The sequence below is a fragment of the Austrofundulus limnaeus genome, unplaced genomic scaffold (assembly GCF_001266775.1).
Source record: "Austrofundulus limnaeus strain Quisiro unplaced genomic scaffold, Austrofundulus_limnaeus-1.0 Scaffold6, whole genome shotgun sequence".
Classification (NCBI taxonomy): domain Eukaryota; kingdom Metazoa; phylum Chordata; class Actinopteri; order Cyprinodontiformes; family Rivulidae; genus Austrofundulus; species Austrofundulus limnaeus.
Genome location: NW_013952408.1, coordinates 3804177 through 3816158, shown reverse-complemented (window position 1 = coordinate 3816158; position 11982 = coordinate 3804177). Strand labels below are relative to the sequence as shown.

General features: G+C 41.6%; 1 protein-coding gene across 4 annotated transcripts in view; it reads left to right on the top strand.

Moving 5' to 3' along the window:
- Positions 1-10842, top strand: part of arhgap21b (Rho GTPase activating protein 21b) — a 35513-nt gene extending 24671 nt beyond the window's left edge. For 3 of the 4 annotated variants that reach the window (XM_014030966.1, XM_014030958.1, XM_014030984.1), the window contains 13 exons: positions 1029-1154; positions 1239-1538; positions 2836-2897; positions 2995-3158; positions 3234-3379; positions 3516-3674; positions 3790-3868; positions 3937-4010; positions 4101-4190; positions 4273-4440; positions 4612-4717; positions 7362-7393; positions 8007-10842. In XM_014030966.1, the coding sequence (XP_013886420.1) occupies positions 1029-1154; positions 1239-1538; positions 2836-2897; positions 2995-3158; positions 3234-3379; positions 3516-3674; positions 3790-3868; positions 3937-4010; positions 4101-4190; positions 4273-4440; positions 4612-4717; positions 7362-7393; positions 8007-9530 (3030 nt within the window). In that variant the 3' untranslated portion in view covers positions 9531-10842. The remainder of the gene's footprint in view (positions 1-1028; positions 1155-1238; positions 1539-2835; positions 2898-2994; positions 3159-3233; positions 3380-3515; positions 3675-3789; positions 3869-3936; positions 4011-4100; positions 4191-4272; positions 4441-4611; positions 4718-7361; positions 7394-8006) is intronic. The other variant, XM_014030975.1, reaches the window with a different exon arrangement.
- Positions 10843-11982: the final 1140 nt, after the last annotated feature.

Here is an 11982-nt window from a genome sequence, read left to right as displayed (position 1 = left end):
GGGGATTACAGCTTGAAATATTAATGTGTTTTCAGACAAAATAACAACACGTCTCACATCAGTTCTTTCTACAACAATTGTTTAAATAATGATGGTGGTACTGGGAAACGCTGTTTATTATTGTTGTCAATCAGTGTCTGGTAGCATCTGTTTTCCTCTTTACTCATTGTCTTTCTTTATTTTTATATACAAGCAGAGTCATCATCGTTTTCTAGGCTGGTTGTAATTTTTGCCAAACCTTGACAACTACAGATTTTAGATCTAAAGAGCTCAAATAGCAGCATACAGGATATAGATTGTTCAAAAAATTTGGTTGAGCTAAATATTTAATTTACAAACCCCTAAATTTAAATAAATAAGTAATCTCTGATCGGATGGGGGGGTGGGGTCCTTTAAGCATGCAGAGCTGTTCAGAAACAGTTGTTTGTTTAACACATTAATAAATGCTGATCGCTTTTCTGAAGAGACACTCCAATAAAAGCTGGCTGCTGAAAACCACATCGCTAAAAGCAGGGGTGRGGTTGGACAGTAAATGAAGAGTAATGCACACTGGCACTGATTCAGATAGTGTCAGACTGTTACAGTCGTGTCTAATTTAAAGCCTTGTTTGAAAAACTCAATATAAATTTAAAATTATACACCGCTGAGCCCTGTATCCTATTACAGCTCCACTGTCCAGGTTACACTTCTACATGTAAATAAAGTACCTGATTCTTAGCAATAGAAACAACTTTCTGAATTTTTTTAGCAAAAATAATCCTATTTCTCCTTGAGTTTTTTTATTTTATTTATTTTTTACTTTGACACGCAGGCTTTGGTGCACTCTTTTTATTCATGTGGGAAGTGTATTTTTCAGATTTGGGATGTCGTGCTCATGTAACTGTGACATCCCCAGTCTGTTTCCATCTGCAGATCTTTGTTGCATGTCATCCTCTCCTCACACACACTCCCCCCATGTTTTATGTCATGCTCCGCAGTCATCTTTTAACACCACCCCCCCACAAAAAATGTCTTATTCATTCCTCCAGGCTCTGGATGGGCATAAATCATCAGGGGATTCTGCATCTCGAGAGGACCCCTCTTCAGATGTTTTTCCTGACTCTTCCAAAGAAGGGCTGCTTAATTTCAGACAGTTTACTACAGATAAAAACAAGGTATTTTTTCACTGCTAAAACCTTCATTTAACTATCACATTTATGATGAAGTGAAGTGTGAGCAACAATTCTTTAATTCTGTAGCGCGTTGGTGGAGGCATGAGATCCTGGAAGCAAATGTACGCTGTTTTGCAAGGTCACACCCTGACCCTGTACAAAGACAAGAAGGAAGCGCTCTCTCACGCTTCAGCACAACCTGACGAGGACCCGCTTCAAATCAGCATCAAGGCCTGCCTGATTGACATCTCCTACAGCGAAACACGACGCAAGAACGTGCTGCGATTATCCACCTCAGACTGCGACTACTTGTTCCAGGCTGAAGGGCGGGACGACATGCTTTCATGGATCAAAGTCATTCAGGAAAACAGTAATCCCGATGAAGAGGTGTGTGTAGTACAACGTCCGCCATCATTGCTTCCTATCATCAATGCAAAAAGTAGCACTAAAGGTTAAAGGAGACCAATTATGGGTCCTAGAAATTTTTATGGTATGTCTGAGGGCTATCCAGACCATGTTCATTCAATTTAATGCACAAAATAATTCTCAGATAATAAAATTTCCCATTTTCTAGTTCTGCCTGCTCTGACTTCCGTTCAGAAGAGCTGTTTATGTTAATGAGCTCTGTTGGTAACGCCCTCCAAAAATCTGTTGACATTAACTCCGCCCTCCAAAGCCAGCGTTTACGTTAGCTTGGCTAATAATAGCAGAAGCTCCGTTGTACAACCATATGAGACCCAGAGGCAGAGTCGTGGTCGCAGCTTCTTCTTTTTTCTCCCTCACTCTGCATGCTGTTACCAGAGCAGGGAGCAGCAGCGGTGAAAATACCTCAGAAACTCAAACAAATAGGCTTTAACAAGGCTTTAATAAGCTAAACAATAGAGGTACATGAGAAAACGTGTTCATAATGAACAAAAATAAATAAATAATTAAATTGTGTCCGTGCCGGTCTCAAACTCTGGTCTCCCACTCTCTGGTCCAACACTCTACCCATTGCCCTATTGGAGGCTTGTTGTGAAATGAGCTGCACATTGCACAACAACCATGATGGCTTTTTATACTGAGAAGGTGGAGCTTCACCCGGTGGTTGCTAGGTAAGGGGCTGAACGCAGGTTCCGGTGGGTTGTCGTACAGCTTGTGACGTCACAAAATGACGGAAGTATAAAACTTGTCGTTAATACACATTAAAAATACATTTACTTACAATAAATATGCCCCTGGGAGCATTTTTTTGGTCCTAGGACTGTTTTTTTAAGAARTACATACCCAAAGTTGAGTACAAATACCTTTTAAAAAGTGAATTTTGCATAATAGGTCCTCTTTAAATAGTGCAGGAAAAACAAGCATGTTAAAACCTAATACAACTTTGAAAGAGCTTGGTCGTGCCCTGTGGAATGACAACGAATCTTTAAACATCTTAAAATGAGTGTTTTGCGATGACTGTAATAATAAAATAGATAATGGATAAAATAAGTAATTTAAAACCTGTTGGGCAGAACAAAAACACATTCAGGGTTTGAAAGAGTTTTCAAAATGAACCGAGGGCTGTTTAAAAATGGTTCTTTTTAGCAGAATTATTATTTAAGAATATACCAGTCATCTAAAGCAAAACCCAACTTTTTAAATTTACAGCACATTTGTATTTTACTGAATGTCCTAACTTGTGTTTCTTCTGTCATTGCAGAACGGTGCCGTAACAAGCCAGGACTTGATCAGTCGAAAAATCAAAGAGTACAACATGATGAGGTGTGCAGGATCTCACTCTCAGTAAACTTGTTAACGTTACTTCACAAAACTCAAACAAGTGAATTTAAATCTGTTCAAACTGTTGTGTTTTTATCAGCGCTCCCAGCAGCAGATCAGAACCCTCCCCCAAAACAGCTCGGCAGTCGCTCAGCATCAAACAGGCGATTCTGGGGGGTAAATCGGACAGCAAGCTCTACAGCCCCCATTCGCCTAAAACTGGAGAGGAGCGGAGGGCGTTGAAAGGTAGGGCTCTGTTCTGCAGTGGGTGACCTGGGTCATTTAGTGTGGTTAGCAGGTGTGCAGTCTCAGATGGCTCATTTGTGTGTGTCCTCTCAGACGAGTCCAGTCCTCCTCGGGAYAGGGACAGGTCTTGGAAAATCGGCATTGCGGGGATCATGAGAAAGCCCTTCGAAAAGAAGACCCCAGCTGGCATCACGTTTGGTGTTCGGCTGGAAGACTGTCCAGCCGCTCAAACAAACYCGGTGGGTCTGCTCTGCCTGATGATGCTAAAATACAACAAGATAATCACAAACGCCTCTGTGGGTCACCAGTTCATTCTCACTGCATCCATGTTTGCTGACACRGTTTTCTGTTTTATCCACCGTCTTCCTGCTGCAGTTCGTCCCTCTCATAGTGGAGGTGTGCTGTAAGGTTGTGGAGGAGCGAGGACTGGAGTACACCGGGATCTACAGGGTTCCTGGCAACAATGCTGCCATCTCCAGCATGCAGGAGGAACTCAACAGCAAAGGCATGACTGACATCGACATCCAGGAAGACGTGAGTGACGGTGCACAGCCGGCGACTCCTGCCAGAGCATCCTCCAGCAGTGACTGACTTGTTCTGTAAGCACAGTTTTAACGTGACTCTGTATTGATTTCCTACAATTCTGCAGAAATGGCGGGATCTCAACGTCATCAGTAGTTTATTAAAGTCATTTTTCCGAAAACTTCCAGAACCTCTGTTTACAAACGGTAAGATTACATACAGAAATTCACAGTGGTGTTAGGGCGATGTGAAGTGATGGGTTTCCTTTTTTCAGAAAAGTACGCTGACTTCATTGAAGCCAGCAGAACCGAAGACTCAGTGGAGAGATTAAAGGAGCTGAAGAGGCTGGTGAGTCTGTCGGGACGAACATTTAAACAAGCCAGAAAGAACGAAGTCCATCCTGAGACTTTTTTTTCCCCTTTTTGTCAATTTTTACAGATCTGTGAATTACCTGTTCATCACTTTGAAACGCTGAAATTTCTCTGTGCTCACCTGAAGAGGGTTTCTGAAAACTGTGAAAAGAACAAGGTATATGATCCGTCAGTGTTAAAACAGTTCTAAAAATGATTTTGTCCCGTTATTTGGCTCAAGGTCTGCCTGATCTGTGTAGATGGAGCCGCGTAACCTGGCGATTGTGTTTGGTCCGACGCTGGTCAGAACTTCTGAGGACAACATGACCAACATGGTCAATCACATGCCAGACCAGTGCAAGATAGTGGAGAACCTCATCCAGCAGTTTGACTGGTTCTTTACTGAAGACGGCACTGAGGATCCTGTTGTAAGTGATGGTTTGGTTTCATAAATCGTACCTTGGATTCTTTTTGTTTCAGCGCTTCTGCTTGAGCAGTGGTTGATTTATAGAAAACCTTGTAACGTTGTTGTGTTTTTCCCTGCCATTTTATTCACTTGCTAATCTTCTTTCTGCCCTTTTTTTAACCTGTCGTCCCAGACCACAGCTGAGCAGGAAAACACAGTTCAGTCTCAGCCTGTGCCCAACATCGACCACCTGCTCACTAACATTGGGCGAACTGCACCCTCACCWGGTGAAGTCTCAGGTAATTTAAGAAGCTGATTTTATTTATTTATTCTTCTGCATTTAAGTATCCTCACATCTTGTCACTGCTGCAGTACTATAATAAATAAAATAGACATTTATGGTAAAGTCTTATTTATGCATACAATGATACCTTCAGCTGCTAATGCTAAAATATTAAGCATCGTTCATTTCAGTTTTACAAACTTTCAGTGAGAACAAGAACACCAGCTTTRTTTTTGTAATTCTGTTCCCGCTAACTTTTTCAGTAATATTTCAGTGTCTTCAGTATTGAAGGTTAATCACTGAAAAATTGTTGAAAATGACCTTGCATTAGGTCAAGCATTTTATTTATTTATTTTTACTTATTTTTTTTAGATAAGCTTGTTTTTGTTTTGTCACCAGTTAATTTGTTAGGCTTTTTTTTTTGTTATTTCTGTTCTTTTTTATGCTTTTCTCTTTATTTCTCTTGCTCAGGTCATTTATTTATTTATTTTCTCCCTGTGCTTTATCTATGTTGAGATGACGACTCCTTTTCTTTCAGTTCTTTTTCTTCCCCTCCTCCTCATTTCTCACATAATCCCGGCATGTTCTTTCCCAAAGAAAACCTTACAAAAACAAAAGGAAACGATGGACGTTTTAACCCTTCTGACCTGCTGTGTGTAGTGTGTTGTTCTCTCCTCCCTTATCCCTGTCCAGCACTCACACGTTACCCAATCTTGACACAGGCCAAGTGGGCGGCGTCTATTACTCGATGATGTCACTGATGGACTCTGTTTTGTCAGTGATGGACAGCTGGGACTGTAGGAAGAAGGACGAGTGTTGTGCCCAGTGTAGCTGCCTAGTCTGCAGAAACCCGCAGCTCTTTTAAATTTGGTCGAAAAGGAGGAAAAAAGATACAGAAAGAAAGAGAAGTCGATGTTTGTCATTGTTCCTGTGCTGTGCACATGTCATATTTAAACCAGTACCCTAAATTGAGGGGATACAGAGCCATGCTGCTGCACTTTTGTCTGAAAGCCCTTCTGCTGTCTCTTGTTGTCTTTTAAGCTGATCGCAAGGACAAGTAGCATGGTACGGTCAACCTCAGGTTCTCTTCCGGTCATGTGGCATAATCTGTCATGATGTCTGAGGGCGGGGTCGCAGTGTTCGCACTGAGCTGGATGTTCTCCAGCACACACACGCGTTGACACACACAACAATCCACTCATACAACCAAATTCCAGTCCAGTAAGACTTTAGTGAGTTACAGTGGCGGAGGTGAGCCGACTTTCAGCCAACACTCAACACGRCTTTAAGCATGGAGGCAGATGTGTTGCAACATGTCAATTAATTTCTTTGGTTTATTTAATATTTTAGGCTTCAAGTGTCGCCTTTTGTGTCTTTTATTTTGTTTGTCTGTGGTGTGATTATTTTGATATCTTTTTCTTTACACTTTACAGCGTTACATCATCAACTACAGATAAACACACTTATTCATCTTCCTTTGTTACATTACTTCATAAGTAACTCTCAGTTTCTGTAAGTAATGATTCTCTTTGTATAAACATCAACATTTAAACAACAAACTACAGCAGGAACTGAAGCCTGTCAGTCGTTTCAGGACCTACCTGCAGCTCAGCTGGTCATGGTTTTCTAAGGCAGATTTGAATGTCACTTATAACTCCACMTTGTTACTATGTAATTACAACCTTATTCATACTCTGAGACTTCATCCCACTAGTAACAATGTTGAGGTTGGGTTTTCATTTTTTAGCAAAGCATTTTTATTTTACATATGTTATTTTAATGCATAACATGTAGAAAGTAAATACACTATCAGCAGAAGATGATTTTTTATTTTTTGCCATTTTGTTTTTTTTATTTTTTCTTGTGTTCAACTTTTTCAGGACTTTGGTGATTAGTTTTATTTAAACTGAGGAACAAACAAATGTCTTCAGTATTTTAACTTAATTATCAGAACTTTTTACACTATTTATTACCATTTAGACATAGTAACAGAAATATATATAGCTTTCCCCCCATCTAAAGCTCCTACAAGTAGCGAGCTTTTCTTAGTTTGTTTGCACAGTTTGGATATTTTCACAATTGGAAGTTACACGTAGTTTACGATGTTTCTGGTAACAGATTTTATGTTAAAAGAAGTCAGCGTGATGTTTTTGTTCCAGTAAAGCTCTCCTGCATCAAACAGCTCAGCCGTATCGACCACACAYCCTCACTGATCTGTTACACTCAGGCCGCTTAAATCTGTCCGTCAGAGCGAACTCATCACTCCGTCTCCTCTGTGACGTCTTTGAGTTGGGAAAGAATGCCTTCAGCTTGTTGTTGGCTCCATGTGATGCTCTGTGACTGCCGTCTTTGTCCTGGATATGCCGTCGTTCCATTGAACCATGAGCATGAGCTGCTTTCTGTGTCTTGGGTTTACTGCTGGGTTTTCACCTTCTCTCCTTCCATCCTTCATCTCAGGCGCCTTCTGCCGTTTTCTCCACTTCTGCATACACTGCTTAGTGTGATTACCTATCTTCCTGCCTCTGTCTTCGATCAGAAGCGTGTCATCGGCTTTTGTCTCGCTGCGCTCACCTTCATCGTATCTGTTGCTCTTAATCTCTTAAGTCTGCCTCCTCATCAATGAGATGTCTGACATTTGTTTATTTTCTTTTTAAACACAGACTCAGCATGTAGTGACCCTAGCAAACCAAAGGTGAGTTTTCTTAAACATTTGTGACCCATCATATTGAAATGAGGATTAAGTCAAATTTGGACAAAATGACCTAATTACATTTTCAGATTTGTGGCTTTAAAAGCTACATTTTGATACCTGGATTATTCTGGTATCATCAGCTTATCCAGAGATATGACTTAATTTGTCTTGTTGGTTATGATAATACATTACTGTTTGGTCTGAATCCTAATTTTATGTAATGTAATTGAGTATTTCTTATGTCATTATAAAGAGGAAACAAGATTTCCCAGTTGGAAAGAAACAAAAACATTGCTAACTCACAGGGAAAATCTCTGCGTTTTTCCTCAAAATCAGTTTTTTTGTTGCTGCTGCTCAAAAAATGCTTCAAACATTTTCAGAATAATATTTCAGACAGTTCATTCAAAAGTTGYATTGATAAAACATTAATTCATTATATTTTGACAAAATGCAATTTTTGCACACATTTAAATCAAAACCTGTTTCTCCACATACAACTTTTGGACTTAATCCTGGTTTCGATGTGATGGGTGGGTCACATTTTGTCTTGTAAATGTAATTCTTGTGGCTTTTCTCGGATGAGTCTAACACAGTTCTGGTTCTGGTTCGTCAGGTCTTGGAGCCGTCAGGGAAGGATCAGTGTAGCAAAGAAATGCTGCGCTCTTCCTTCTTCGCCAGCCGCAAACGGAAGAAGCTTAAGTCTAAGCCTAAGCTTCAACACCACAGTTCAGATGATGACCTGGACCAGGTTTTCTCCAAAACGGAGCTCCCAGAGGAGGACTGGCAGCAGCCTCTGTGGTCCCAGGACAGCCGGACCGAGGACGAGGAGCAGACGGACGGAGCGAGTGAACCGGAGAAGCAGAGGAGGAGCTCAGAGGAGCCGCTGGAGAAATCCACCTGGAAGGAGTGTCAGCCCACCCCCTCTTTGTGTTCAGAGCACATCTCCTCCCTTCAGACTGCCTCCCCCTCCCCCTACGCCTCGCCTCCCCCCTCTCCAAACCTCAGCTACATGCGCGCGGCTCGCCAGTCGTCCCTGTCCGACCCGCACTACGACGACGCTGTGTCCGACCTCGGTACGATGAACAGCACCAGCTCTCAGGCGTCGGTGCCCAGAGCGCGGCCCGGCAGGACGGCGTGTCCCAGCGGGCCGGGAGCGGAGGTTTGCTCCATCACCTCCGACTACTCCACCACGTCCTCCATGACTTTCCTAACCGGAGCCGAGCTCAGCACCCTCAGCCCTGAAGTGCAGTCCGTGTCCGAAAGCCGGGGCGGAGAGGACGCAGACGACGAGCGGAGCGAGCTCATCAGCGAGGGAAGGCCGACGATGACGGACAGCGAGAGCGACCTGTCGGTGTTCACCGTCGGGAAAGCCGAGCCGCGAGAGGAAGCTCCTCGCCCCCTGCCCTCTCACAGACTCATCGAGTGCGACACGCTGTCCAGAAAGAAAACTGCCCAGCTGAAAACCAACAGCGAGACCTCGCTGGACAGTTCGCACGGTGACAGAGATTCAAACAGGTTGTCGCATGGGGCGACTTCAGCAAAAGGTCGCTCCTCCGGAAGCCTCAGCTCATCGTCCCGGACCGAGCTGGATAAAACGGAGCCGGCGTGGAGGCCGAGGATCACGGACCGACTGAAGGTACGTCTGAGGATGTCCGCGGACGACATGTTCGGCGTGGGCAGCCAGAGGAATCAGACCCCGGAGGCTCGCAGCAAGAAGAAGAACATCCGGCGCAGGCACACGATGGGCGGGCAGAGAGACTTCGCGGAGCTGTCCGTTCTGGGAGACTGGTCGCAGCCGGTCGGTTCCGGCTCGCGCTCGGAGCTGTCCGCTGTAGACCGGCTGAAACCAAAGTGCAGCTCTCAGGATTTCTCCATCGGGGACTGGATCGCTCGGGAACGCCACCGCACCAGCAACCCCGAGGTTAGCCTGGACCTCCTGGAACAGCAGGGGGCGCTGAGCAACACGAACCCCCAAAACCCCGAGGCGTCGTCTTCGTCYCGCCTCGCCTGTCGTCCCGCCGAGGCGTCAAACGAAGAATTCTCCCTGAGTAAAAACCTGAGCCTTTCAGCCACCGCTCATCCACATAAACTCACCAGCTCCCAGGTGGTGCATTCACGCTTCTATCAGTACCTGTGAGAGATGTGTGTGTGCGTGCGTGCGTGCGTGTGTGTGTGCGTGTGTGTGTGTTCTCTGTATTTGGGAGTCTGTCACTATAATCTGTCATGTGACCACTTTTGGTGAATGAGCATGTTTACAAAAGTCTTCTAGAGTGTGTAACTGGTGTGAGTGTGTTTGTTGTTTAAAAAAAGAGTTGCTGCACACAAGAATTGTTGATCTTTCTTGTGTATAAGGCATGGAACAAAACGTTTTTATCTTTTTTTATTGTTTTTGTTACAAATAGAGGAGTGATTCCTCCTACAAACCTCTGCTGTGCTGAAAAGGACCTGATGCCCATGAAACACTGAAGTACGATCCAGGAGTCAACACTATGTTTTAACGCTAAGAGGCTTTAAGGAACCTGGCCTGACTCAGAATAATAGGAAGTAGTGGGGGAAAAAGAAATTTTATTATTGCAGAGGAACTATTTTTGTGTTAAAGTCAGTGAGTTTGTTGGTAACCAAATGAAGAATGTACAGACATGCTTGCTGTAATACAGACTAAAAGCTTTACATGCTTGTGTTTTCCTTCTGAAATGTACATATTCCTATTTTTCTGTGTACTTGAATTGTTTCAGGTTTTTTTTGGTACAGCCTGTGTGTGACTGCCTACAAGCTCTCTGCTGTCTAAAGAGGCCTTTCCAAAGGTATAAAGGTGACGAGGAGACACTGGACTTATGCAAATGGAAACATGGTTCTTCCTCTGCTACAAGGGTTGAACCGCCTCCTCTGATTGGTGGTTCACTGGCAGTGGGTTGAAATGAGAAGCTGACAGGAAATGTTTGTTCACAAAAGAAAGTGCCTCTCAATGAAATGTAAAGGGTGCCATACTGTCTTTGTTAGACAAAGATGTTACTGTGAATGACGTTTTTATTGCTCACTCAGTCATTCTAATGGTAAGAAATAATGCCGAGCTTCCATTCTCCAGGCATTCCTCTCTGGTCTTAATGTTTTTTACATCTTTTATCTCCCTTTTTCATCTCTTGATTTTACCAGAACTTGAATTTTAAATAGTCGTTGTAAAAATAATAATTTAATTGTACATATAAAATGCCATGTTTTAGCTGCTTTACTTTGCATTTCCATCARATTGCAGGATTAAGGACAGTATTGTGGGATGGCGATGCTGTGAGGCCTGAACGGGTGKTGTTGACAGTTTTTGGTACTTCTCTGCTGTAGGAGGGGAACGCTTTAATGAGCCCAACAGTTTGTATCAGAACAGTGTTCCTCTGATTGTGAAGGATGTGCACAGACTCCTGAAACACTGGAAATAAATTTGATCAATGGCGAGATGATCTTGTCTGGCTTTATTTTTTCTTACTTGATGGTTGAGATATTTTGAAATGGATTTTTACACGACTACTGGAAAAAAACATTTTTATTTGGTCAGAACAGGAACAGAGATCAATCAATCAATAAGTTTATTCACTCAATTCAACAATTTTTCTCATAACATACAAACACATTTTCGTTTAACACGTACGATACATGAGTGAAAAGGGAGCAGGAAGAAGAAAACCTTGTATAAACCTGCTCCTTTCTCAATAATAATAATAATAATAGATCTGATCTGAAAAAGACCAAAGTCGTCTGTTGCCTCCTTAAAATAACTCCAACCACAGAGTTTATGTTGTTGAAGCCTTTGTTAAATTTTAGAGATTATAATTTTAAACCTTTTTACTCTCAGTCTTGCTCTTAACTTTTATTTTTAAACGGAGATAATTAAAAGTTAAACCAGGTTTGGGGGGAGTAATGACAGGTTTATCATCATGAAAGACTGATGAACTTTAAAATTTAGCTTTGTTTATCAGACACGATTGATTTTTATTTACATTTTTTCTCAACTAAATTCTGAATTTCAATATCAGTTACTTTGGATTATTTTTTATTATTGAAATCTGCTTTGATAAAAGATTTGTTTTCAMTGAAATAAATTTCCACTAAATATTTTTATTAATGAGTTTTTGTCATGTTTAACTGGTGTTAACGTTTGTAATAAAACTTGAGTTTCTTTGATTTTTAAATTATTGTTTACTGTATTAAAGTACATAGATTTGATTAATTTTAGTCTATATTTGTAACCAATGAATAAATATTAATGTTTTCCTCTAAATCACAAACAGGTTTGTTAAATACCAACATYAACTTTTATGAATCTAAAACATTAATTATGGACTGAAACTGATATAATTAGAAATTCACGCAGAAATATTTAATTGGAACAATAAAATAAACAAATGCATAAATTGATCTAAAAATGGAGATGCTTTATAATTTAATTGACCGTCATGTTTATTTTTCTAGCTTGGTTCCAACAAATTTTGTTCTTTGCACATAGTTTACATTTTACTGTTTTTAAATTGTTTTTTTCCCTTTTATTTGTACATGCATTTATGTCTCAGATGTTTATATTTAATTTTTTATCATCTTAA